At 54.6% G+C, this 27,776-nt stretch overlaps 1 protein-coding gene across 7 annotated transcripts in view; it reads left to right on the top strand.

The window, feature by feature from the left end:
- CACNA1C (calcium voltage-gated channel subunit alpha1 C) overlaps positions 1 to 27,776 on the top strand; it is a 613,935-nt gene that overhangs the window by 492,762 nt on the left and 93,397 nt on the right. For 6 of the 7 annotated variants that reach the window (XM_076007799.1, XM_076007800.1, XM_020287401.2 and 3 more), the window contains exons 12-22: positions 7,068 to 7,275; positions 8,159 to 8,279; positions 9,764 to 9,878; positions 10,571 to 10,691; positions 11,010 to 11,079; positions 16,410 to 16,539; positions 18,985 to 19,114; positions 20,428 to 20,487; positions 24,636 to 24,742; positions 26,877 to 26,964; positions 27,463 to 27,570. In XM_076007799.1, the coding sequence (XP_075863914.1) occupies positions 7,068 to 7,275; positions 8,159 to 8,279; positions 9,764 to 9,878; positions 10,571 to 10,691; positions 11,010 to 11,079; positions 16,410 to 16,539; positions 18,985 to 19,114; positions 20,428 to 20,487; positions 24,636 to 24,742; positions 26,877 to 26,964; positions 27,463 to 27,570 (1,258 nt within the window). Of the gene's footprint in view, positions 1 to 7,067; positions 7,276 to 8,158; positions 8,280 to 9,763; positions 9,879 to 10,570; positions 10,692 to 11,009; positions 11,080 to 16,409; positions 16,540 to 18,984; positions 19,115 to 20,224; positions 20,285 to 20,427; positions 20,488 to 24,635; positions 24,743 to 26,876; positions 26,965 to 27,462; positions 27,571 to 27,776 lie in introns of all 7 variants that reach the window. The other variant, XM_076007801.1, reaches the window with a different exon arrangement.

Raw genomic sequence — 27,776 nt, 5'->3', positions numbered from 1 at the left:
CCGGGTTTTGTGGAAGAATTTCGGTTCACCTTTGATTGTTGTCCACGATGTCCGTATCGCGGTATCTCTTTGCAGTCCTGCAAAGCTGCTCCAGAGTAGGTGCAGATGGCCCGCGTGTGGTCGTCTGTCCTCTTCGCCCCTCACCCCAACAGCCGTGAGCCAAGAGATCAGCCCTATTCCGCCATTTCTTCTCGATCCTACAGTTGGTTTTCAAACACCACAAAGTCCCTGCAGCATTTGCCATGCTCCCTCTCATACCTGTGTCCCCTCTGTACTTCTGCCATCTTTCCCTGCAGCTCCGCCCAGGCCCTGAAATGTGAGCTGGGGCTGATGGGCACACAGAGATTGACTTGTGCATCGTGACCACGTGTGGGCTCCACCAAGCCCCCTGCCAGGCTCCGAGTGTCTCCTTTCTCCACCAGAGTCTGCACGAGATCAGATCTACGCCCTCCTCCCTGCCCCTCCCCCGCTCTTCTAGCACCTTCACCCATCCACTCTTCTTGGGCCCCTCTCAAGCATGGGGAACCTGCAGCCTTGAGGCCACATGTGGCCTTCTGGATCTTTGAGTGTGGCCTTTTGACTGAATCCAAATTTTACAGAACAAAACCTTTTAATAACAAATCTTTTTAATAAAAGGATTTGTTCTGTGAAATTTGGATTTGGTCGAGGGGCCCCACTTCGAGATCTGGAGGGCCACATGTGGCCTTGAGGCTATAGGTTCTTGCCCCTGAATGGTGGCTTGAGCTCGTTAAGGGCCATTATTAAAGAAGTCTGTGTGGCATGTGCCCAGATCCTGGGCAAGAGCCTGTGGAGAAGGCAGCTCAGATCTTGGGGCCTGCAGGTGGGCTGTCAGCATGAGGGTGGCCTTTCTCTGGGGCGGTAAGTGGACTGGTGTCACCTACTGGGGATTAAGATGATACAGGTGGGGGTGCTCCCTCCCTAAGCTGACAGCCTGTGGTTGTGGGGCCAACTGGGTGACACTGAGCAGCCCCACGGTCCAGAAGCTCAGAGGAGCACCTTACTAAGCCCACCCCAAGGTACAGGCCAGACCTCCTTGCCGGCTGCCCAGGTCCGATTCCCTATGCAGGTTCTGTTCTCGCGGTGACCATGCCATGTGACGCACACAGGGGAGATAAGACCTTCAAACTTGTTAGCCAAGTCAGGGTTTGACTTGAAAGTAAAGGACATAACAAGGCTTCCCAACCCTGCTAGAATGGAGGGGGCAGGGCCAGGTATCAGCAGGAACTGACCCAGGAGATGGGGCTGTGGGCACCAGGCCATCCCAGGTCTTGACCAAGATAATCTAGATTTCTGTGTGGTGCCTTCTGGCCCCTCGGATGCCAGCTCAGCCTCTCGCCACACTCAACCTTCCAGGCTCCATTGTGTCTTGAGGGACCAGGGCTCAGCTCTACCGAAGCTCTGGTCCGAAGATACCCACCCTTTGCATCCCTGTGGCTGGCCCAAGCGGAGACGAGGCGAGGCTAAGCTCACCCCTGAGTGGCTTCCACCTGCTCCCCCAGGTCGTCTCACCTGGCCCTCATCCTCCTCACTCCGTTGCTGCCCCCCAAGTCCAGTGCACAGATTTACTGCATGGAATTTGCTTTATAAATACTCTTCCAACAATAGATCACTTGCCACCAAAACTAAGAAGATTTTTTTACCCTTCAGGACAAGAACGGTCAGGGCAGGTATGATTTTAGTTGTGACCCTTTCTGGAGCACAGAGGGAATGGGCTGCAGCATTTGCAAAGCATCTGAAAGCGATTGGTGCTGTTATTTGAAGATCTCTTATTTATAGCAAGCTCAGTGCTCAGCTCCACACAAGGATAAAGACAAGAGACCCGGGCCGAGCCCTTTGAAGCAAGAAGTTCATGAGATGAAAAGTCCCAGTTCAAGGAAGCCTCAGGTCACTTTCTGTTTTAGAAGAGGAAGAAGAATTCCACAAAGCCCCAAGCCCAGAGACAGACTTGGAGAAGGGAAAACAAATGGAGATGAAAGTGTCCCTGAACAGATGGTGGGAACGTGACCCAGGAGAGGCAGAGGGATGAGGCAGCAAAGTGAAGCGAGGTCAGCAAGAGAGCGAACTTAAGGGAATGCGGGGGCTGTGTGGGGTGAGTATCGGGATAACAAAGAACTCGGTCAGGTACAAACTCTCACATGCACTGAACTTTAAAGAGAAAACCATGACCTGTGCGGGTTGGATGGGGCACAAGTGGGCAAAGATGCACACTTTGGAGACATGATTCCACAGGGCAGGGAATGGGAAGGAAAGGTTATTCGAAGGCTGATGGTGCAGTGTGGGGTGCTCCCCACGCTGTGACCCGATGCTGAGCACGAGCGTGTGTGCGTGGGGTGTGCGTTGTTCTGCAGAGAAGCGCTTTGCTTTCTCCATTTCTCTGTGATGTCTGCAACCAAAAGACCTTAAATACTGTGCTCTGATGCTGCTCACTTCTCTCCAAAGCTCTTTCTTTTTGGGGGGTGTGAGCATGTGTATTTCATATTTTTGATCATTTAGGAGAAAAGCCTCCGTTGATTGCTAACGTGCCATTAACCCTCCAGTTCACCACCAGCAGTCTTCTTGAGGAGGAGGGCGCTTCTGGGACAGGAGGCTGCCAGCCATCTTTGGCCGCAGCAGTGTTAGCCAGGGAGAGTCAGGTGACAGTGAAGACAAGAGAGTAAGAACATGCAAACTACCAGCCACTTCATGTCAGCATACCCACCTCCAAGGCTGCCACTGGACACCTGCAAATCTCCTCTGTTCGGTGACGATGACACCCCACCCTGGACCCTGCCATCAGCCAAGTACACTAGGCTTAGAAGCCCACTCTTCTCCTCTGGACCCTGCTGGCCACCCCATCGTTTCGGCAGCTCCTCAGTCCAGTGTCCTAGAGCATTCACAGCACATGCCCACACATGTGCATGTCAGGGGTGCACCCTCGTGCTTCCAGGCCCTGGCTCCAGCTCTGCCCTCTTGATCCTGCGCCAGAGGCAAAGAAGGGACAGGCGGCAGGCCAACCATGGGCCCAGCCCGCCTCTGCCTCTGTTGAATAGGGAGCAACAGTAGGTTGAAGACAAACAGCACAAACAACCAGCATCTGCATTTGTCTTTTTTTTTTTTTATTTCAGCATATTATGGAGGTGTAAATGTTTTGGTTACATGGATTGCTGTTGTATTGCTTGAGTCAAAGTTATAAATGTACCCATCACCCAGATAGTGTACATTGAACCTGTTAGGTGTGGTTTCACCCATCCCCTCCACCCCCTTCCCACTTGCACAATTTCTGTTGAGTTTTACTGCCATCTGTGCACTTGAGTGCTGATCGGTTAGTTCCAATTTAATAGTGAGTACATGTGGTGTTTGTTTCTCCATTCTTGTGATACTTAGGAGAATGGTCTCCAGTTCCATCCAGATTATTGCAAAAGGTATTAGTTCATTTTTTATGGCTAAGTAGTGCTCCATGGTATACATATACCACATTTTATTAACCCACACATGAATTGATGGGCACTTGGGTTGTTTCCACATCTTTGCAATTGTGAATTGAGCTGCAGTAAACATTCTACTGCAAGTGTCTTTTTGATAGAATGACTTTTTTTCCTTTGAGTAAATCCCCAGTAGTAGGATTGCTGGATCAAATAGTAGGTCTACTTTTAGTTCCTTGATGTATCTCCGTACTACTTTCCATAGAGGTTGCATTAGTTTGCAGTCCCACCAGCAGTGTATTAGTGTTCCTATCTCTCCACATCCATGCCAGCATCTATTGTTCTGGGCTTTTTTGATAAAAGCCATTCTCACTGCAGTTAGGTGATATCTCATTGTGATTTTGATTTGCATTTCCCTGATGATTAGTGACATTGAGCATTTTTTCATATGTTTATTGGCCATTAGCCTATCTCCTTCTGAAAAGTTTCTGTTCCTGCATTTTGCCCACTTTTTAATGGGGTTGTCTGATATTTTTCTTGCCATTTTGCTTGAGTTCTTTCTAGATTCTGGTTATTAGCCCTTGATGGGATGTATAGCATGTGAATATTTTCTCCCATTCTGTTGTTTATCTATTTGTTCTGTTGTTTCCTTGGCTGTGTAGCCACTTTTTAATTTAATCAAGTTCCATTTATTAATGTTTGTTGTTGCTGTGATCGTCTTTGGGGGTCTTCTTAATTTCTTTGTCTCAGCTGATATCTAGGAAGAAATAGGGTGAGGGGTAGAGAGGTGCGGGGGAGGACCCCCTGGCCAGGCATCCTGTGGGCCAAGGCCTGAAGGGGCTGAGGGCCGAGCTGGCTGATCCTGCGGTGTCTGCGGAAGAGCCCAGACAGCGGGACCAGCAGGGGCCCAGCGGAGAGCTCTGGAAGCTGGAGAGACCATGAGGAGGCCCAAGAGGAAAGGAGGGGTGTAGCCAGCTGCTTGGAGGCAGTGGGCTGGATTCTACAGGTTCTGCAGGCCTTTGTGAGGACTCAGGCTTCAGCCCTGAGGAGGAGACGAAGGGCGAAGGGCTTACGTAGGCTGGAGGCTTGGTGTGGCGTGCATCATGACAGGTGTGGCTGCGGTGTGCAGAGCAGCCACAGGGAGCCAGGGTCTAGGGAGGGCAGCCAGTGAGGGTGAGAGAGGCCAGTGGCCTGGGCGGGTGATGGAGGTTATGGACATGGCCAGATTCAGGATTTGTTTGAAGATGGAGCCACAGGATTTGCCAATGTGGGGCGTGAGAGAGAGGAGAGCTCTGAGGATTTGAGCTTAAGCCACAAACCATGGTTCTCACTGGCTGAGATGGGGAAGGTGGCAGGTGGGAGATAGGAGTTCAGTCATCCCACAGTCTGGACGTTGTGAGCCGCCACCCGAGTGACTAAGAGAAGCCCAGACTTGGCCCAATACCTGCTGAGGGAGGCAGGGGCCTGGGCAGGCCCTTTAATCACATGCTCGGCCCCACTGGTGGCCCCTCGACCACACGGCTGTCACACGGCTCCACACGGCTATCACACAGCTCCATGGGCAAACTTTCCAGAGGAGTCCTGTCCTCCCAGATGACTTGATTTGTTTATCTACCACAGCCTCCTCTTCCCTGGAAGCCCAGGCGCCCTGGGGGCTTGTCAGTCAGGAGATGTTCTTCTCACCTCACTTTCCCTCTCTGCCCCTCATCTGGGCCATTCTGCCAGACTTTGTCCCACTTATGGTAACTTTCTCTCTGAAGTCAGGGCCTCCTTATCTGTCTCCTGCTAGGATCCCAGGACTGTCAGATGCATCTGAATCTCAATTATAAGCCTGGTTTGAGTTACGTCCCTTATGGCTGTTTACCTCATGAAAACTAAGGCTGCAGCCTTCCATGCCTGTGGAGACTTTTCCAGAACATTCCATGACAATTAAGCACACAGAGATCTCTGGGGGGATCTGTGACTTCAGTGCACAGCTGGAGATTCTCACTATCAATATACTCTGAAACTACTGGTTCCTAACTCCCAGCTACGGCAAGTGTTGGGCTGGCTGTGTGAGGGTCAGCACCCAGCGCCAAACACTAGGACTTTGTGGTTCCAGGTTGGGACCTGGGAATCAGGGTTTAGGAAATGGTAAAACTCCCAAGTGGTGTTGGACCTGCAAGCTTGGGAATACTGCTGCACATGTGAGAGGAGAGAGTGCTCCACCCCAGGGAGGCTGTCTGTGGTCCTTCCGTGAGCAGGTCACAGTAGCCTCCAGCCCACAGGGGCCAGGCAGCCCGGCACACCAGGGTCATACGGAATTTACTTGAGGACAAAGACTGGGGAAGATGGAGGGAAGAAAACCTCTGGGCTCTGCTCCCTAAAACTTAGAGCCTGTTTTCACAAGTGAAATATACCTAAGAGCATTTCTACAACAGATACCAATAAATGTATGCTCATATTCTTCAATGGGCGTGGCTGGCAGGCAGAATAGAAGTGGGGAGGGGCTGGGCTGCGAAGGAGAAAGGGGTGCGAGAGGACGTGTTGGCAAGATGCTCATGTCACCATCCGCGCTGCTGCTGTCACTTGATACTGACCCCGTCTCTGGAGAGACATGAGCCATTCACTAGAGCCGCAGAAGCCATCGCCGTGTGCACTGACGGTGAGCTGGGAGCCCCACGGTGTGGCCCGTGGGCAGACAGGCCAGAGGGCTGCGCTGGCTGCCTGGGGCTGCAGCCCTCTTGGTGCAGGGCGTCTCCAGTGCTGGGCAGGCCCTGGCACAGGTGCCCGGCCGTGTCCAGAAGCCATGACCTCTCCCACTTTCCCAAGAAGGGCCCCCAGGCTGTGTGAAGGGGAGGGCCGGGGGACTCTTCCCCAGGACCCCAGTGAGGCCGTGCCACGCAGGGCAGAGCCCCACTTGCTCCCGGTGCGGCCCGGCTTGCTGTGCCTGGGCCTCCCAGACTCGCTGCTGCCCGGAATCCTGCAGGATGCTTGTTAAAAACACAGATATCAGGGCCCCAAACTGTAGCTGCAGAATCAGAATTTCCAGGGGAAAGGCCTTTTGAAAACCAATTCTTGGGACAGGATAAATTTGGGAAGTTTCACCAAGCCACAGCCCATGGGTGACTTAACTCATGTCTCTGCTGGCCACTGCCACCTGGGCTGAGCTCAGACGGCATTCTTGAAAATAAAAATGTTTTGGTTTTTTTGCCCTATTTGAAGACCAGTGGTGACAACAGTAATTACTAACCTTATCAACCGTGTGCCAGGGACTATACTGGGGGCCTTGGGCAGGTTAGATTGTCTCATGTTATCCTCCCAGTAACGTAAGGAAGCATGTGCCACCACGGTCTCCACTCTACAGACAGGGACGCAGACAGAAGGGAAGCTCAGTGGCTTGTTCAAAAGGGCATGGCGGCAGCTGGCAGAGCTAGGTCAGCAGCCTGGCTTCAGACCACTGTCCCTCCCTTCCCCGTTCCACGTTGCTGACTCTGGGGCTTGAGGGAGCTTAGCGGCTGATTCCCACACTCATCAGCACCCCTGCCCAGGACAGGGGAAGGCAGCAGGTGTGGAAATGCACCTGCAGTGGGCAGGTGGGCGTGTGAATGGGGCAGGGACGGCAGGCCCAGGGAAGGGTGCTGACCTCCTCCCCTTGGCTCGCAGGTACTGGAATTCCTTGAGCAACCTGGTGGCATCCTTGCTCAACTCTGTGCGCTCCATTGCCTCCCTGCTCCTTCTCCTCTTCCTCTTCATCATCATCTTCTCCCTCCTGGGGATGCAGCTCTTTGGAGGGAAGTTCAACTTTGATGAGATGCAGACCCGCAGAAGCACATTTGACAACTTCCCCCAGTCCCTCCTCACTGTGTTTCAGGTATGGACTCTTCTCTGCTGGGACTCGCACTGGAGGGAGTTTGCAGGGGTAGGGGTGGGAAGCTGCACCCTTCACTGGGCAGCCAGAGCCAGCCGAGGTCAGCCCTGGAAGGGGCTCTCCCGGGAGAGCCCTATGTTCTTTCTGTAGCGTCCTCTACCCCAGGCCCCATGAAGCTCCACTGGTGGGTGGATCATTGGGGGAAAATCTGAGGGTTCAGAATGCTTTCTTAGCCATGAAAGCCCAAAATACAAACAAAGCAAAACAGACTGTACTCATCAGGGGTCCGGAGGTGGGGGGGTCATGGGCATTATCTTGCCCACCCACCATGCTTGCTCCTGGAAAAATATAACTAGCCCATCAAATTTGTGATTTCACAGATATTTTGACTTAGGGCAAAGTGAAAGTAGCATGTATTTAAGTTTAAAAGTAGATAAGTAGATTGACTTATAGATAATAATGAATATGAGCATGTTGCCAAAATCTTCAAGATGGTGCCCCAGTGACTGAAGTTTGCCGAACACCAGTGTTGCAGGCATGTCACTGTCTCTGCGAGCGCATTCACAGCTGTAAAGGGGCTGCAGTGCCTCCCGCCCTTGAGGACAGGCTCACTGCAGTCACTCACACACATGGGAGACAGCCGGCCCTTCGGTCATCCCCAAACCATGCATGCCAACGGCCGTGCATTTTTGTCTAAAGATGGGCTCAAACTGGCCCAGGTCAATAGCGCAGAGCCCCTGGGGAGGAGAATTGGGGGCCAGGAGGAGGGAAATGTGCAGAAGAGATTTTGGACATTTTTGTGAACATAGTGGGCAGGGCAGGGTGGTTTTGGGGTTTGCTGTTGGTCTAACGCTGTGTCCCTTATTGGTGGGAATGTGTCATTCAGATCCTGACCGGGGAGGACTGGAATTCGGTGATGTATGATGGGATCATGGCTTATGGCGGCCCCTCTTTTCCAGGGATGTTAGTCTGTATTTACTTCATCATCCTCTTCATCTGTGGAAATTGTATCCTTTGCAGCTGCCTCCCCACCCCCGCTGCCCGCCCCCCCCCCCCCGGCCTGCAGCACAGTGCCCTGTGTGTGCCCCCGATCCTGCTGGGGCTGCCCGCTGCCTACCACAGCCCCCACCCCTGCAGGCCCAGGCGAGGCCGCAGGGGAGGAGCAGGCCCAGCCTAGAACACTGGTGGTGGAGGTGGGTCTGGGTGGACCACCAGCTCTGGCGTGGTGAAGGCCACCTTCCAGAACCGGTCAGGGCTGCAACGGAGCAAGACTCCCAGAGGTGTGTTCTTGTGATCTAGGTGAGGGACACCCCCTGGTGTTGTGGCTTGTGCAGCCACTTGCGTGGACTACGGTGGGACCGTCTGGGTGGGCTCCCCAGGACGTTGCATTGCTTAGCGGTAGGACGGTCAGAAGAGGAGGGTCTCCAAATGATCTTTGACTCTCCTCCCTGCGTTTTGGTCGGCACCCCTCTCTCTGACGCTGCCCCCCAGGACTCTAGTCACAGGCAGGCTGCACAGACCCTTCCCGATCCAGGCCGCAGGAGGGTTCTGGGGTCACAAGCCACGGGTGCTTCTCCCCTCCCCTGCTCACAGCCCCGTGAGAGCTACACCCAGAGCCAGTGGAGACATAGGAGGAGCTCTGGGCCAAGACTCGGGCTCTGGTCCCAGCTTAAAGTAGTGCAGAAAACGCCCTCAGTGGTGCCTACAAGCCAGTCCTCACATTTCCCGGCTGGGTGGCCTCCGCACATCTGAGGCTCCTCCCTCAGCGTCTGCGGCGCGCGGTGATGGAATGACACCACCTGCTACGGGAGGGGTCATTGGGAGTTTTGATGGGATAACGGATACAAAGCCCCTTGCACAGCTCGGGGCCTGGGGAGGTGCCCAGAAGCACCCTGGACAAGCCCTGTTCACCAGCTTCACGAGCTTGAAGGCCCCGTGCTTCCTTCCGTCTGCAGTGTGTGACCGCTGTTGGGAGGGCAGGGTGGGAGAAACAGGCAAACAACTGCGTCTGTCAGGAATCCCCAAGCTCTGCTGGCTCAGCCAGACCCTGCAAGGGTCTTGTATGCACGGTCCACAGCAGGAGCGGGCAGAGATGGCAGGCCGCCTCCTCAGCGCCCGGTTACGACGAACCACTCTTAAGAGCACTCTGCACCCTGCCAGAGACGGTGCTGTTCACAGTGTCAGCTACAGCCAGTCCTCTCGGCGAGACACAAGTAATGAAACTCAGCAATTAAAGAGTTGAGAGCTGAGGCCGGCTCGCCGCCTCCTACCTGCCCGCTCCGGCCGCCAGCCAGCCTGCCTCGACCCTTCAGAGAGCTCCGGGTAGCTAGCAGGGTGATGCGGAAGCAAGGGACACCCTGGGCCCCTCCAGGTGGCCACCCAGCTCCCTCTGCCACGGAGCTCTACCTGCCTGCCCCACACCCTCCCTGCATCTGTGCCCACCAAAACCCCAAGGCCAAGGGTAATTTTCTTTAAGAATGGACACAAACAGATATCCTACTGAATGTGTTCTTGGCCATTGCTGTGGACAACCTGGCTGATGCTGAGAGCCTCACATCTGCCCAAAAGGAAGAGGAAGAAGAGAAGGAGAGGAAGAAGCTGGCCAGGTAACCCGCTAAGCTTGCCCCATCCAGGGCCCCAGGGACCGCTCCAAGCCGCCGCTTCCACCGGCAGTAAGAGAGGCTTGGGCGGTGGCCCCCAGGTCCCCATGAGGTCAGGCCTTTGTCCTGATCCCTGGCATTGCTTCCTGGGGACTGTTGCGAGTGGCAGTCTCTGCAGCGGGGGCATGCTCCCCACCTGTGTAGGAAGGTGAGGGGTCCTCTTTGGAGAAGAGAAGCCATGATGGGCGGTGGGAGGACAGGGTGGGGAGGACCAGGGCAGCCCCCCTCGCAGGGTCACCTCCTCGCTGTTACGGTCCATCTCAGTGCTGAGAAGGCCAGACCTGGCCTGCACCGTGCCCCGTCATTGTCTGGGCAGGATAGTCCCAGGCCGTGCATCTGCTGGGTACCCAGCAGGGTCCCCAGGAACCAGTCCAAGATGAGACCCATCACCCTCCTCTGATTTAGGGCTGAGGTGGCCGAGCAGCTGGAAGAGGCTGACGGAATGCGGACAGGACGGGGGCAGTGCAGCCCCTAGCACCTGTGACAGCTGCACACGCAGTGCCCTGGGGAAGAGGGACACAGTCCCAGCGAACCTGCCCCCACTGGCCCCCAACAGACCGCAGGGCAGTGTCCTTCTACTCTGTTCCCCGTGACTCCAATAAACACTTGTTTCTGTTTTCCTCCTGCTGACCGGCCAGGACTGCCAGCCCAGAGAAGAAACAAGAGGTGGTGGAGCAGCCGGCCATAGAGGAAGCCAAGGAGGAGAAGATTGAGCTGAAATCAATTACGGCTGACGGAGAGTCTCCGCCCACCACCAAGGTGAGAGCTGGGGGCCAGTGCAGAGGGAGGGAGGCCACAGCCTTCCCAGGCTGGCCCCCGTGGAGAGAGGGAGAGAAGGAAAGACTCCCAGTGGGAGAAGCCCCTGAGGGTGGACAGGAGAGGGCTGGGGGTGCAGAGAGGGCAGATGGTAACCATCTCAGGCTTCTGCTAATGTCCAGAAGGGGATGTGCAAAGTGACAAGGACACATTCTTGAGCTCAGCCACTGGCTATAATGCAATGTAAAGGCTTCTCCAAGCCTCTCAGACTGTGGAACATGCCTAACTGGATTCTTCCTCCTTCCCCTCTTGGCCACGCAGATCAACATGGACGACCTCCAGCCCAGTGAAAATGAGGATAAGAGCCCCTACCCCAACCCAGAAACTGCAGGTACCAGCCCCACCGCCTGACTCTGAGATTGGGAGCTCTGGGGGTGGAGATCTGGATTGTAAAGCCATATGGGAGTAGCATATATTAGGGACAGGTGGCTCCAGTGTCCCTTGACACTGAGAAATGTCTGCTGTCTGTACATTTAAGCATTACCAGTTATCATCTCAGTGACAGCCTTGCTTCTGGCTTCCTCCCAGTAAGATCACATTTGAGCAGTGCTTTCATGTCCTTTGCAAGCTGGGTTCTGTGTACATTTGCAGTCTTACTATGTCACTTGTGAAATCATGATTAACTTGTATGATGTATTAGTTCAGCATGTGTTTCAGCATTATGCCCACTTAACAATAATAGCAAATCCCAAGCCTGCTGGCCCCTGCTCAGGAGGCAGCACCAAGTGCAGGGACAGCTGCCAAGGCAGATGTCCCACTTGTTGCTTTAGAAAGTGCTTTCAGGCCTCTTATTACAAAAAGAGCTCTTACCAACTCCGTCTTGTGCTTCTGTCCGATACGTAAATTGGCAGGCAGTCTCCTTTTAGAGCATTTTAATGTCAAAGGTCCTCCCTCCAGAAGTCACTTCCTTTGCTTCCTGAAATCCCATGCCCTGCACATGCCCTGGGACTGCCTTCTCTGACCTAGAATTGTAGATACCATCACCAGCTTCAAGCTTGAAGTCAGTAATATGCCATCAGGGACTGCTGATTTCACCGACATGCCCCTCTCTGTATAGGTCAGGCTATATTTGGGTTGGTACCAAGTGAGGTGGCTGAGAATCTTCTATGCTCATGAGCAAAGCAAGGCTTTCCAGCTCACTTTCCCTCCACTGACTCTCCGCTGGACCTGCAGGGACACTAGTGGGCATCTTCTGTGGTCCGTGGGAAACAGGTTCCCTGTGGTCACACCATCCTCATCCCCCTCCCCTTGTCCTGCGAGGGAAATGGGATGTGGTTTCCTGGGGCGTGGATGGAAAGAGCAGGAAGGGTGTTTCCATGTGAGGGGCTTTAAGCTTTTGAAGTCCTAAAAACCCTTCTTGGGGGAAACTTACAGGATTTCAAAGTCTTCCTAGAAATATTGCCCAAATGCAATGAGAGGACATTGTCTTGATCTTGAATGAACAATAAACTTCAAAATGACATTTTCAAGGTAATTAAAGAAAATTGAATATGAACTGGGAACCAAATGATTTTAAGGAATTTGTGTTAATCTTATTGGTATAATAATATTTTTGTAGTTCTGTTTTTAAAAGCTAAAGTGTTTATGGATGGAGTCTAAAATGTTTAAATGCTTTTGAAATACTCCAACAACAAAATAATAGGGGGAGAGAAAATAAATGAAACAAGATCATAAATGAATGAAATGAAATGAATGAATCATCAATGAAAATAAATGAAAGATCAGCAAAATGTCAATAGTTGTCAACTGCAGGGCCACAATAGCTCACACCAGTAATCCCAGCACTCTGTGAGGCCAAGGTGGGAGGATTACTTGAAGCCAGGAGTTCAAGACCAGCCTAAGCACGAGTGAGACTATCTCTACTAAAAATAGAAAAATTAACTGGGTGTAGTGGCATGCACCTGTAGTTACAGCTACTCAGGAGGCTGAGGCAGGAGGATCGCTTGAGCGAGGGCAACAGAGTGAGACCCTGTCTCCAAAAAAACGTTGTCAAAGCTGGGTAAATGGAGGTTCACTATAGGAATCTCTGCTCTGTATACATTTTAAGTTTAATAAAACAAATCCCTCTGGGCCCTGCAAAAAGTCTGTCCCATGCAGGCCAGGTCCCTAGGATGCCTCCTCTCCACACACAGCAGGAGAGATCTGGATCCGAGGGTCCTTTCACACGGGCACTCAGCTGCAGCCGAGCTCACACCTGTTTGTTCTGCGTGGCCATGGGGCAGACACACCTCTTGCATCTGTTACTCTATTATTCTCAATATTACACTCCCAGCTTTTCTCTACTTTGTTGAACTAATTAAATCAAAGAAGAGAGTGTCAAGGGAAAAAAGACCTAATGAGGATATTGTCACCATGTCAGCCGTCCTAGAAGTGCTTCCCTGTTTGCCCAGCATGTAGTGGAGCCCTGGGAAGCTGATCTTCCACCTGAAAAGCTCTTCCCACACTCTGCCAGGTCCTCGGGATTCCGTAGATTTTTTTAGCCTGTGTCCCTTCCTGGATTCTCTAGCCTCCTCCAGATCTGGCCTTCGCTTCCCTTGGTCCCGTACATCTTTTTACCTTTGCGTTGAGACCTCTGGTCTGTGGCTAATTGAGGCTGTCCTGCCCTTGCCACCCCTACTCAGGCCTTTGAAGCCAGCCCCTGTGGTCACATTCACTCACTATTCCCAGTTTCCATTTTCTCACCCAGGAGGCCCCAGGACAGCTGCTCTTAAAGCTGGTGGCTCCATACGTGCCCACCCCCAGAGGCTAAGTCAGCCTGTGCCTCCCAGCTCTCCCGCTCCCTGTCCTGCCCCTCTTCCCTCCCCTGCCTATTCCTGAAATGACTGCTTCTGCCTCTTCAACTCCCCGATTCAAAGCCCAGTCAAGACCACCCTCCTCCACTCCTCCCAGCCAAGCCCCCAGCCTCCACCACACCGCTCGGCTCCCCTTGTCCTCGGACCCGGCAGCCATCAGGGCCTCCTGCAGAACGGCCTGTGCCACACACGCATTGTCGGGTGTGTGGTCAGTCCGGGCTTCTCTGAGGACACAGCACTCGGGCTGAAAGCTGAGTGATTCAGAGGAGCAAGACTGGCATCAGAGCAAGGAGTGCCAGCCCCCAAGTCTCCTCTGAAGGGCTGTCGTCTCCATCCGGCCGACCTCTCACTCCCGGCTGCTTCTCTTCCTTCTGAGCTGAGAAAGGCGAAGAGCCTGATCTACTGTTGTCCTCCCCACCTGTCCGTTCTGGGCACCCGGGCTGTGGCACCCAGTTCACACTATGCCCCTTGCCGGCAGCACTGGCGAGCCTTCCTGCCCCCGCCCCAGCCAGACCCTAGAGAGAAGAGGGCTGACGCCAGGGAGCACACTCTCGGCCCTCCCGGGCTCACCCTCCGCCCGCTCTCCAAGGTGTGGGGGGGTGGACTCCAGCCTGCACTCTGCAGGCCCTGGCCTGCCCTGCACACCCAGAGGAGGAGCCTGTTTCTGATTCTCACACAGGAGCCGGGAAGCCAGCGCTGGGCCTGGAGTCCCTCCCTGTCTGCTTAATCTCAGAAGCTGGCCAGCTGGCTTAGCCTCCCAGGCTGGGACACCCTTGTAGCACAGAGAACCTCAGCTCACCAGGAAGAAACAAATGGTGCCCAGAGAAGTGGAAGCTAATTCTGCTTTTATTTAGTTTATTAATGTATTTGCATGAGCATACAGATGTTCGCAGTAGCCACTAAGGACTTAAAGTTAAGAAGCACACATTAAAAAAAAGTGACACCGACAATGAGTGTGTGGCACCGGCCGTTCTGGGGAGACCCTGATGGCTGCCGGGTCCAAGGACAAGGGGAGCCGAGCAGTGTGGTGGAGGCTGGGGGCTTCGTGGAGGGTGGTCTTGACTGGGCTTTGAATCGGGGAGTTGAAGAGGCAGAAGCAGTTTATCAGGGCTGTGTGACTGTCGTGGACGCTGGGAGCTGGGAGACACCTCGGAGGTGCTCGTCAGCTACCCGTGAAGCGCCTCCTGTGGGCGGGCGCTGCGCCAGGCCCAGGGACACAGCTGGGCGCAGGGAGAAGCAAGCCCGTGGGAGGCAGGCGGGCAGAGGCGGCGGCAGGCGGCCGGGCGCCGAGGCTGTGCGGGAGCGCTAGTGGGCAGGCCGCCCTGGCCTGGCTCAGCCCAGGCTGCTCTGAGGCGGGCCACTGGGCAGAGCGCAGAGGGATTCAGAGGAACAAGAGGCGTCAGAGCGAGGAGCTGTCAGCGGAGGCGCTAAGTGCAGGCCCTGGGGGACGGCCGGGCTGCCGTGCCTGCATGCGGCAGAGGGAACCCGGCAGGGTGGCCCGGACGGCCCTGGAGGCCACGCCACAGGCTGGGTCTGGCCCCACGTGTGGGGAGCCGCCGTCTGATGTCCGGCTTACCCCTTCAAGGATCGGTTTGGCTGCCGCGGGCCAAGGGCGGTGGGTGGTCCGGAGAGAGCCCGTGGCGGGGAGACCTGCCCAGTGTCCGGGCAAAGCCTTCATCATCGCTGAGCACACCCGCAAAGACGCCATTTCCAAATAAGGCCACATTCTGAAGTTGTAGGTGGGTGCGGATCTGGGGCCACTCTCCAGCCCAGCGCAGAGAGTGTTCAGAGAGCCTGGCGTGAGTGGACGGCTGGCGGGGCAGCAGCGGCAGGTGAGGATGAGGCAGGAAAAGATGCTGAGCACCAGCTGAGCATCCGCGAGCAGGGATGGTGATTAACACCGCTAGCGCTTACGTAGCAGCTGCAGTGTGACAGGGACCCCTCTGAGGTCTGTTTGTATTATTATCAATATTGCTCCACCTTAGGTGGAGAAACTGAGGCACAGAGAGACTAATAAAATGCCCACAGCGAGGAAGAGCCAGAGCCAAGACGTGGATACAGACATCTGGCTGGAGAACCCACACTCGTGACTTCTGTGCTGTCACCTTGCCTCTTCTGGACATTTTTAAACACATTTGGCCAGAACAGGACATGAGTGGCTCCTCCCATGGGTATTGTGCTCGCAAGAACAGGAGTAAGCTGCCTGAGTTGTGGCCACTGGCTGGGAGACAAAGGAGCTTCTTTAATTGGTATCAGTGTCTCAACCTTTGAAGGAGGGGCCTGTTGTGGTCAGCAGTATGGTCCTGTCATGTCCACAGCACATGACTTTCTATCGTTTCAGAAATTGGGAATGTATTAGTTTTAAATTCCTAGAACCTCCAAGGATGGGGTTATTTGCAAGGGATTCCACAAGCTGACGAAGCCACACCCTTTCCCTGCAGCCCAGATAGACGAGTGACAGCTGGCAATGCCCTGCTCTTACCTGGTCACCTCTTCTAGTCCCTACAGCTAGGATGACCAAGCAGCCCAGTCTGCCCAGGACTGGAGGGTTCTCCGGGATGTGGGAATTTCAGTTTTAAAGCCAGGACAGTCCTGGGCCAACTGGGCCCAGTTGGTCACCCTACTTAAAGCCCAGCTTACTATGCACTGCCAGCAGAGTCTTCCTCCAGTGGACACAGGCCCCCGCAGCACCCACGGGCAGAGCAGGAGGCCCGTCATGGTTGGTGGCCTATATGTTCAGACACAATGATGGCTCGGTCTCTGCCGGGGCGGGGGTGGGGTGGGGGGATGTCAGTGGAAATAGGTGGCACACTGGTGAAAACAGGTGGGCGTGGCAGAGTCACTTAGAACAGTGCTGTTCTCCTTACAGAAGAGGATGAGGAGGAGCCAGAGATGCCTGTCGGCCCCCGTCCTCGACCGCTGTCTGAGCTGCACCTCAAGGAGAAGGCAGTGCCCATGCCAGAAGCCAGCGCCTTCTTCATCTTCAGCCCCAGCAACAGGTGGGCGGGACGGCGGGCTCTTTTCTCTCCACGGCACAAGCCCAGCAAGTGCCTCCATTTTACCCGAACCCCTGGGTGGAGCCTGGGACCCCCCAGCTCTCCACAACTTGTGTAAACAGACACCGATTTAGGGTCAGAATCCTGGATTCTGAATCAGAAGATCTGTGTTTACTTTGCTCTTCACTTCTTGAAATGTGTAAACTCTATTTCTGTGCTTTTGGTGATGAAACTTGATAAATTACTAAGTTTATTAGCTTAAAATATGAACAATATTGTAAAGCTCCTCCTGTGCAATAGAAGGACCTCAGACTACGCTAACTCACCCATTGCTTCCTGATTTATATGGCACTTTTGGTTAGTATTTTAGTCCTAACCTTTATTTTTAACCCAAGTTAGTGTTTTCATTATTATCTTATCATATCATGACATATATAGGTGTGTGCATTGGAATTTGCATACAACTTACCATTTTATTTCTTCACCATTTTTTATGCAGCTTGGTCTATCCTCCTGCAAACATTTTCTTTCTTCCTAAAATATATTTTTTAGAAGTTCCTCTTGTTGCTTTACAGTAAGTTCACTTGGCCTCCACAGATAAGTATCTGTGATTGTTTTCATTTCTTGTTCTTGAAGGACAGTTTTGCTGTGTACACAATTTTGGATTGACAGTATTTGTCCCTCAGCACGTTGAGGATGTTATTTCACTGTGCGGTCAGCTGTCATCCCAGTTCCTGTCACTCTGTGAGGAACTAACCTTTATCTGTGGCTGCTTTGAACTTCTGTCGCCTTTGGCGTTGGGCAGATTTACCACCACGTGTCAAGGCATGGATTTCTTTCCATTTATTTTGCTTAGAATATGTATGCTTCCTAGATCTGTGGATTTATATTTTCCTTCCGTTCTTGGAAATTGGCAGCCTTAATCTGAAAGTGTTGCCTCCCGTCACTCTCTGTTCCTTCCGCACGGCGTCCAGCCCGCCCTCCCGCCTCTGCGCGGGCTTGCCTCTTTGGCCTTGTCTCTCTCTGCACTCCTCGTGATTTCTTCAGATCTGCCTTCCAGTTTCCCATTTCTGTTTTCAACGTTATTACTGTGCAAGCCATCATTTTTATCTTGACCATTATGTTGTTTTTGTTTCAGCCAGTTCTGTTTGTTGTTTGATTTTTCAAATCCATCTATCTATATCCAATAGTTGGTGCTGATTCATCATCTTTGTGAGAGAGTCCTTTATTTTATCGACTATTTCAAATACAGTTTTGAATGTTTTATATTCTGTATCCAATATTTTCAATATGCACCATCTTTGGAGGTCTAAATCACTTATTTGGTGTTTCCTCTGATTCTCACCTTATCCTCTTGTGTGTTTGATGATTTTTGACTTTGACTTCAATGCTCTGTCTTGGTGAGAGTCCTGCGGACTCAAAGTGGGATTGGGAGGCTCCTCCAGATGCCTGCACATCCAGGCTTCCCTGCCCACTCCCACCCCCGGCTTGAAACGCAGTTTCCGGATAGCACTGCTGTGGCTAGCATCCGTCCTCAGGCAGTTCTGCCCTCCCAGCCACCCGCACACAGACCGCACTCATGGGTGGGCTGGTTGGTTTGAAGGGGATGATCCTTGCAGACCTCTCCTAACTCGCATGAAACCAGACTTTTCCCAGAGAGTGTCCTTTCCAAGACTCAGTGCTGCTGCAGCAGGGGGACCTCTCGGAGCATTTGATCCACCGCATGCCAGGAGAGGAGTCTGAAGGCCTGGCTTCAGCCCCAGTGGCCCACACCACAGCCTGTGTTCCTGGGCAAGCCTCTCCTCCCTGGGTTTTGGCGTCTAGCCATGAAATGAGGAGGATAATGGCACCATACTTTCCTTCCTGTATTGCTGTTGGGAAGAGATGGTGCACACGATACCTTGGCATTCGAGAATCGGACATTTGTGCTACTATCCGTGGGCACCCTGAGGCCCAGATGAATAGTTCTTCCTGACGGTGCCGAGGTGGGGACTGAGCTGCACACTTGAGCTATGGCACAGGAGCAAACCACCAGACACACAGCCGCTCAGCGGCCTCTCAGCAGACCCATCTCCAGGTAGCTGCGTTGTTCCCTGCGCATAGAAACGGGAAGTGGATTTCATAAATGATAGGGAAAACAAGCCCCAAACAAAAGCCAGTTGTTAATGTCACAGCAGTATTTGGAAGTTCAGAGATTCCCGACGGTCTTGGACATGACCCTCCAGAATGCCAAAGGTGACTGGCTGTGAGAATGCTCCTGACCAAGTTCTGTAGAGATGTGCGTCAGGTGGGTTGGCGGGTGGTAATGACAGCGGCCTGGCGGCAGAAAGACGTCAGGCTCAAGGGCCACTCCCCAGACCGACAAGCAGCTTTTGTAAGCAGACGGGAGGAGCTGGCGTCTGCCCCCATTGTCTTTCCTGATGTCTCTCTCCTCCTCCTTCCCTGCAGGTTTCGCCTCCAGTGCCACCGCATCGTCAATGACACGATATTCACCAACCTGATCCTCTTCTTCATCCTGCTCAGCAGCATCTCCCTGGCCGCTGAGGACCCTGTCCAGCACACCTCCTTCAGGAACCACGTAGGCATGGCCCGTTACCCTCTGCGCCCCTTCCGCCTGGTCCCACAGCTTCCGCTGCTGATGCCACTGCTCAGTCAGTAGCCCAGTTCCAAATCTCATCCTCAGATGCACCAGAAACATTTCTTTAAGGGACTAGGGCTTGACAGAAACCCATCTGAGGACCACAAGCAAGTAAGAGAGCTTGTGCCCAGATGCCCAGGCTGGCTCGGTAATCGGCAACAGTCAGGACTTCCATTGCCCTGCGGATACTGCCCGGGGCCCCAGTTCCTGGCAGACTTAGAAGCACAGCCACTGGCTTCCTGCCCTGCTCCCGTGTGCTCTGCCACGAGGGAAGCGTGGGCAGATAGGTGCCCATCACAAGGCTGGCCCTGTGTAAGAGAGAGCCTTGGTGCCTCTATAGGGACGATCCAAACTGGGAGACCCACCCAAGGCTCTGGTGAATGGCATTAAAGGCTAGTTTAAGAATTGCTGTATCGTAACACCTCAAAACTTTGTCAGATGCTGACCGAGTGAGCATGAACAGAAGAGCCCACTGACCTGAAGCCATGCCATGCCAAACCTGTGGGTGGTCCTGGAGCTTGCTGGTCCAGGGCTGTCTCACTGAGGCCAGCAGGTGCTGGCCCCGTCCCTGGTCCATCACCTGAGATATAATAAGATAGGAAACTCTGCGGCTGGTCCTCAGGGTAGCCCTGACCTGGAGGATGCTCGTCCCGTGCCCAGTAGAGATGTCTGCCAACATGGGCATCTGGCCAGCTCAGTCACACCCATGCATTTCAAATCTCCATGCAACAAGACCAACCCTGTCCTCTGCCCTTCTGACGAGCATCCCAGTGGGCTGGTTTGGGTTTGTAAGTAAATTGGATTAACGAAATAAGTATCAAAACCGACGCTGCCCAGACCCAGTACCAGCTGGGGCCTAGCTGGAAGCCCCTCACTCATCTGGGAAATCAGTGGGCAGCTGCTGGGCTGCCGAGGCCAGCCCACCCCGGACTTGTTGCCGTGTGTGCCGCTCGCCCAGCCCCGTGTCCATCCGTGCTCGCATGGACATCCACTGACCCCGTCCTGCTTCTCCCCCACCCTGTTCCTGCCCTCGTCCTTTTTGTCTTGCAGATTCTGTTTTATTTTGATATTGTTTTTACCACCATTTTCACCATTGAAATCGCTCTGAAGGTAAAGCTCCCTCCATCCCTCTCTGCTCTTCCTGCCGTCCTGCCAGCGCCAGCCCTCTGCCGCCTGCTGCTGCTAACGCACATGCGCCTGCTGGTGTCGGCCTCACCCTCAGAGCCACTAATCCAGCTGTGCTTGTCTTTCAGATCCTAGGCAACGCAGACTATGTCTTCACTGGCATCTTCACCTTAGAGATTATCCTAAAGGTAACGCGCCCTGGCGATGCGCGCTCTCTGTCTGTCTGTCTGCTCCGTCTGCCCTGTCTGTCCTCCTGTTTCTTTCATTCTCTTCTTTACTCCCAAGCCTGAAATTGGGAGAATGAGTTCCCCGCAAATTGTGCTGTGCGCTTTGCCCAGGCTCAGACCCCACCACAGTCCCTCCCTCCAGCCACCGCTGAACGTCCCTGGCCTCGAAAGGACACACAGCTGGCTGTGCCAGCGTGATGCCATCACGTCCCTGATTTGGCACCGCAGCTGTCCACAGTCCTGACACATGTCTGTGTGCACCAGCACTGGCTGACTGATGACTGGCCCGTGTTGAGCTCTCCTTCCCTCCTCTTGCCCCACGGAAATGCCACACACACTCAGAAAGTAGAAGATCCTCTGGGGTGTGATAAAATGGCTTTGGCTGCTCTCTGAACACCCACCCCCAGCACCTCCCTCAGTATTTGCGGCAGACATCAGGCCTGGGCTGGGGCCAGGGCCACGTAACAGAGCTCGTGGGCCTAATGCAGGAGCTAGAGCCAGGCTCCCCACTGAGGGCTTTCAGCAGACAGCTGGAGCCTACCTCTGAGCCTGGTTCACCTGCTGAACACCTCCGTCACCGTGCTCCTTGCCCAAGCCATGGGGAGGGACATTGTGCTGGAGAGTGAAGTACAGTAGGGGACAGCTGGCACTGAGTGGGAGCCCCCAGACCCCAGCCCGGACTCCAGGCAGCAGGCTCAGCCCTGCCCTCTGCTGGCCCAGCTTGGCTCTGATTAGGGACCTGCTACAACATTGCTACCCTCAAAGCAGATGGAGCCTACCTCTGAGCAACCTTGGGATGAGAAAGAGTATTCCTCAGTTTTTCCGATATAATTCTGAGCCTCCACACCAATGCATTGCCAAGCCAGTTCTCCCAAGATTGAGGCTGTGAGTTCCGAGACCTCAGGGAAAGGGGGTAGATTTCACCCTTACCCCAAACAGAAGAGTTAAGGCTCTGAAGCCACGCTTCAGCCTTCTCATCTTCTTCCTGGGAGACTAGCCTGGGCCTCCCCTCCCAAGGAGTTCAGCTCCCTGGTCATCCCATCACTGTAGCCAAAGCAAGCCAACATCCACACGTGACCACATGCCACTGCCAGCCAGTGAGACTCCCACGCTGTGGCTAGCCCTTTGGTGTGCATAACAGCCTGGCCATGTGTAGACGCAAACTGAGCAGCTCCCATGCACCCTCCGTGGTGCCTTGTCCCAGGGAGGCTCAGTTGCCCAGATCCCAGCTTCCGTTCTGGCTCCCGCTCACCAAGAGTATGCAGCTCTGACCCCCTTTCACTCCGGAGAGTAGATCTGGAGGTGGGGAGCAGGGACCCAGAGCTGCACCAAGGTGGGGAGCAGGGACCCAGAGCTGCGCCGCTGCGCTGAGACGCACAGCAGGAAGACCCCTTCCCTGGTGAGCCGCCCTGACTCCTGAACGCCAGACTCTGGGAGGCACAGACGCCCGGAGCGCTTCCCCAGGACAAGACAAGCGCTGAGGCCCGATTCTCAGACCCCTTCAGCAGAGCTCCCCTTGTGGGTTTCCATGTGCTGTTTCTCCTTCAGAATTGCCATGCGAGCAGAAGTACAAGGTCTCTGCAAGCGTCGTCATGGCCTAGTCTTCCCTCCCTGTCCACCTGCCCCCATCTTCTGCTCTCCTCTGTGCTCAGTGTGTTTCCGAGTAGAAGCCCCAGTAGTGGTGCGTGTCCCTGCACCTCCTTCCTCGGGGGCCCTCTTCCTGGCCTGAGGGCCGGCGTCGTGCTGTGGCACAGACAACTGTGGCTATCCACAGAATAGTTGAAGGACCTGGGGGTGTTGGGCCCTAAAAAGAAGCCCATAGGACCACAACATTTGGCCTGAATAACGCAAGGGACTATTACGTAGAAGAGGGAGAAGGCAGAATCAGGACCAATGAGTGGAAGTTACAAAAGATAAGGCACAGTTAATGACCAGAAGGGCTGCCTAGAAAGATGGGCTTGCCCAAGGCTGCACACGCGGTTTCCTTCCAACTCAGAGAGCTGGCGCACCCACGTCCCAGTCCTCTTCTGTACTCAGGATGGAAATGGCCCGGCAATAGGCCTTTTCCTGGGTGATGGTTAGAATTTAGGCAGCTGGGACCAGGGGTGGCAAGCAGCAAAAGAGGGCAAAGGGAAGACACTTTGCTCTGGGTTCCCGAGCCTGGCTTTGATGCCCTAAAGGCCACAGATGACTTGAATAAATGCCCCATTTTTCCAGCATCCACTTCCCCTTTCTCCCACGGCCACCCTTCCTCTGACCTGGCCTGGGTGCATGCTCCTACCCCATATGCACACACATGTACTTTCTGAGGTGCTGGTCTCATTCTAGGGTCCCCTGACAAAACAAGAGTCCACCAAAGGACAGAGAGTGGCACCCTGAGCCCTGCTAGTCCAACCCTCCAAGCAAGCTTTCCCTCCGCACAGAGACTCTGTTGGACTCAGCAGTGGCCTCAGAAGATCTAAGAGAGAAGGAGTCACCCCCAGCGACTTCCCTAAGACTGGCAGCAAGGTGGCTGGGCAAGGTGTGGCCTTCCATAGGTTAGCGTGTGCTATGGCCCACCTGAGTCCAGTCTTGGGGTCCCAGGCCTTCTCTAAGAAACCAAGCAGCAAGCCTTCAGGGGAGATCTGCAGCCATATTCCCCTGCAACTCTTTATATCATCTGCCTACTTCTAAAAACCGTGCAGAACGCAGGTTCCTGAGGCCCCCAGGACTCCCTGCGGCAAGAGATAAATGGAAGGAATTAGGTTGCAAGAGCTATTTTTGCCCGTTTCCCCCTGTGTTTGCTTTTCAATGGCGCTGTGGACACGCTGCCCTGGACATGCTCTGATTGCAAAGAGAAAAACTGGACCCTGGGCGACCAGGGGCCGCTCTCAGCAGCCCAGGTGCCTCCCTCTGCCGGGCGCTCCACGGCCTGGCCTCTCTCGGCCCTCATCCTGGATATCCACCGGCCCCATTCGAGCCGGCAGAATGGGGAAGGCTGGAAAGGGCATTTGCTGGGCACCCACGGCACAGGCTTTGTGCCGGGCTCTGCGGAGGCGCCGACGGTCGGGCCTTGTGACAGTCTTCATCTCGTTTGTTTGCTTTTTAAAAGTCTCCAAAGGGCTTTCATGTTGTCCTGGGTGAGCCTCCCACCTTATAGATGAGGGGGCAGAACTGCCCTCATGCAGGAAGAGCCCAGAATTCACATCCGAGCTCTAGCGACAGCTGGGCTGGCAGGGCGCCTGCTCTCGGCAGGGTGGTGGTCTGAGCGGTCTGCGTGTAATCACTCCGCCGATGCTCACAACCCTATAGGGAGGTGTCACCGTTGTCCTCGTTTTAGATGAGGAAACTGAGCACAGAGTAGTTAAGTATCTTGCTCCAGGTCACACAAACCGTGACAGAATTTGGGTTCCAGCCCGGCTATCTGGCCTGAGCCTGTGCTCTCAGCCGCCGCGCCACCCTCTGAGCACACGGCGCTTGCGTGTGCGGGCCCATTGCCGTCAGGAAGCGGGCGGCAGGCTCGGGTTTGCAGTGCTCGGCACAGGTCACAGCACCCACCGAGGCCAGGGGCCGGGATGCCCATTGCCAGAGTTGTCGGTAGACCTCCTCCCAGGACACTAGGGAGACCAGTGCCCAGCTTGTCTATGGGGACTTCCAGTGACAGAGCCTGCCCAACCCAGGCAGGGCAGTTGGTCGCCCTGCTGGGCATGCTCCCTCCCTCCCCCAGATGCCTGGTGCCCGGGCCGGCCGTGGACGAGAGAGCGTGGAGAGGACGCTGGGAAGTGTGCGCCAGGGACACAGCACAGCGGTGTCAACACGGGCCTGCGGGAGCACGCACAGTTAGAGGGCAGCGGCCCATCCGAAAGGGCTGTGAATGTAGCGTTGAAGAGTCTAGCGTGGTCTGATGGGTGCAAGGAGCCACTTGCAGGGCCCGAGCCAGGGGTTCTTTGGTGGTTGTGTGGTGGCTTGCAGAGCCCTTTCTTGGCCTGGCATCTCTTCCTCTGGTCCTTCCTGTTCCTCTTGGGGTGCTGGAGGCCTGCCCAAGGGCTGCTGTAGAAGGAAGGGTGGTGTGAGGGGTCTCTGGAGCTTAGCTAGGGCCACTCACACCCATCTCTTTGTGCTCCCTACAGATGACTGCTTACGGGGCCTTCCTGCACAAGGGCTCTTTCTGCCGGAACTACTTCAACATCCTGGACTTGCTGGTGGTCAGCGTGTCCCTCATCTCCTTTGGCATACAGTGAGTAGGCCGTCCTCCAGGACTGTCACAGTGTGACTGATGAGAAGGGGCTGGGGCCTCTGAGGTTGTACCACAGGACAGCTTTGACTTCTTGTATCCATGTCCTCACTGCTGTCACACTTGGGGGCATGCTGATCCAGCAGGAGTATATTTAAATGCCTGGGTTTTGCTGTGACAGGCAGGGCTAGGCCCAATTATTAAGAAACAGGTGTCTCCAGCACTGTCCTACCTCCTCCCCGTTTGCCCTGCACCCTCCAGCCTGCCCTTGCTGTGGCCTTCCCTGGCCTCCTGGTCCACCCTCCCCTGCTGTCTCTCTAGTTAATGCACCGTGTGTGTGTGTGTGTGTGTGTTTGTGTGTGTGTGTGAAATCACCAGGGTAGCTTTAAAAAAAAAAAAGACATTTGCCTGGATCTCACTCCCAGAGTTTTTGGCTTAATTGGTCTGGGATACTGTCTGGACTTTAGAAGTATTGAAAGCTTTCCAGGTGATTTCCTTATGCAGACAAGGTTGCTGGTTTAAAAGGATCTGATTACTAGTTTCTACCCAGTTCTAAAAGCGGATAGTGTGAATCCTGCACTTTAACTTTCGACGCACTTTCCCATTCACATTCTTCTACAGCCCTCACAAAAAACAAACTATGGAGTAGGTAGGGCAGGTGTTGCTATCACCATTGCATAGATGGGAAAATTGAGGATCCGGACATCATGAGACTTGTTCAAGGTCACAACGAGGCAGAGAAAGGCTCTGCCCCAGGGTTCCTGGGCCTCCCTTCCCTAGTTGCTGTCATGGTCAGCCGGGCTCAGGTGGGGATGGGGCCTTAACAAAGAGACTCTTTTCTGTGATCATCAATTAGATTACCCCAGATTTTCTGCCCGTGAGCCCACAGGTCTAGATTCTAATCCCAGCACCACTGCTAAATCATAATCTAACCTTGAACTAAGAATTCCTCCTCTTTAACCTGTGTTTTCCCTGTCTGGCCTTTAAATCCCTTCCACATGATTACGTGCAAACTGCCTCCCTCACAGCTACTGTGGGGAGAGACGCAGTGCTGGGTAGGGATGCCTTCTGAATCTTCCGGAGTGCAAGAGCCACGTACCAGAGGAATGGCGTCTTTCTGCCAGCTCCTCTTGAGTGCCCCGCCTGGTCCCGCAGACAGTGAGCTGAGCCTTGCTGGCGTGCGCACATCCCCTAGGTCCCCGGTGGAAGTCGGGCGCTCCAGACGCCCGCAAAGGCGTCTCGTCCGACAGTGGCGTGTGAGGTTGGAACATGCTTCAGAGTCACTCACCAGCCTGGCGCAGTAAATAAGCCCATGTGGGATGCACGTCACCCCACAAATCGTCCAGGCGTCTTGCCTTCCCTCCGCCTCTGCTTCCCTGGGCAGTAGCAGCAGCCTGGGCCCCAGGAGCTCTGGCTTCATTGGCCTTGGCTTCCCAGGTGTGTGGACCCTGTGGTACGGGGATCGCTCTTTCTTGGAGCCTAGAATGTGCTGTGAAGCAAAGTGGGTTTTGCACACAGGTGTGATGGAGATGAGCACCAAGAGACCTCCCCACACCTTCACCTCCAGCCACAAGCCTGAGGTCCCGGTTAGTGTAGTGTTTCTTTAGGTACAGTGATGTCCTCAGCAGGCATGAGAACAGAAGCTTCCATCTGTTCAGTTCCTGATACGTGCCAAGCACACGGATGGCTGGATGATTCGTGTAAAATTCCCACTTAATCTTTGCAGTCACCTTCTGAGCTGATAACTGCCCCACTGTACAGAAAAGGTAGGGAATTTGTCCTTGGTGATTTGGCTGGCAGGTGGCCATACTGGGGTCTGAATTCAGGTGGCCTTGCTCCGAGTCTCCCCTCTTTGACCCTACAGATGCCCCATGAGTAGCATGGGAGATCGCTAACGACTCGTGGTTCGTTGCTTTTCATGTTATTTACTCACGGGCAGGGGCACAGGCAAGCTCCAGGCTGTTACAGGGGGGAAACAAAAGTCGAGAACAGTCCCAGAGTGGGGGGTCTGGGGGGTCCCCAAGGCAGACTGCACCTCCTCTCAGGGCTGCCCTGACTTGCCCATGCGGACACTGAGCACGTCGCCTCTTGCTCCAGCAGACACAGAAGTCACCACTCGCCTGTTTCTCCCTCCCAGGTCCAGCGCCATCAACGTCGTGAAGATCCTGCGAGTGCTGCGAGTGCTCAGGCCCCTGAGGGCCATCAACAGGGCCAAGGGGCTAAAGGTGAGATGCAGCGTCTTCTGGCCTGTGGATTAGCGAGAGCACAGAGGCAAGGGCTGGGTGGAAGGAGGGGTGACCGCCAGGCCAGGTGGCTCCTGTGCTGCAGCCTGGACACTGGCCCCGCTCCACGGCCTGGTTCCATGATGAACAGCACAATCGCAGAGGCAGCGTTCAAAGCCTGATCGCTAGTCGGAGCTGCACAGGGCCGTGAGCCCGGTGTCCCACGCGGGGACGCAGCCCTGTATTCCTACTGCTGTAAAATGGAAGTCAGCAGGGCTCTTGTCCTTGCAGTCACTACTGTCCAATGGGGACCCTGTGTCTCATCAGGGCCCATCACTCCCCACGTGACCCTGGGAAGGTTGCTTTGCCCCCTAGCCTGATTTGTCCCACTGCGGCAAGGGGCCGCTGTGCTACCCCCCGGAGAGGCGCGTGGCTTGGCTGGCGCTCAGGCTGCAGCCGTCTCCTGAAGCCGCGTCCTGCCCCACCCCCTTCCCACTGCAGCATGTGGTCCAGTGTGTGTTTGTCGCCATCCGGACCATCGGGAACATCGTGATTGTCACCACACTGCTGCAGTTCATGTTCGCCTGCATTGGGGTCCAGCTCTTCAAGGTACGGCCTGGCTCTGGTGTGTGGCCCGATGCCTGCCCCTCCTGTCAGCATTCCCAGCAAGGGGGCTGGCAGATGTAGCAAAGACAGGACAGTAGCTGGTCAGACTTGGCATGGATGTCGCCTCCATGTGCAGCCCGACTCAAGCTCCCAGACCGGAGGAGGACATGGCTGGAGGGAGGCCTGGCTCCTCCAGGCAGAGGCCTCTT

This window comes from Microcebus murinus, chromosome 10 (assembly GCF_040939455.1).
Source record: "Microcebus murinus isolate Inina chromosome 10, M.murinus_Inina_mat1.0, whole genome shotgun sequence".
NCBI lineage: Eukaryota > Metazoa > Chordata > Mammalia > Primates > Cheirogaleidae > Microcebus > Microcebus murinus.
Note: the sequence above shows the minus strand (reverse complement) of the source record. Positions and strands in the feature narration are given on the sequence as shown.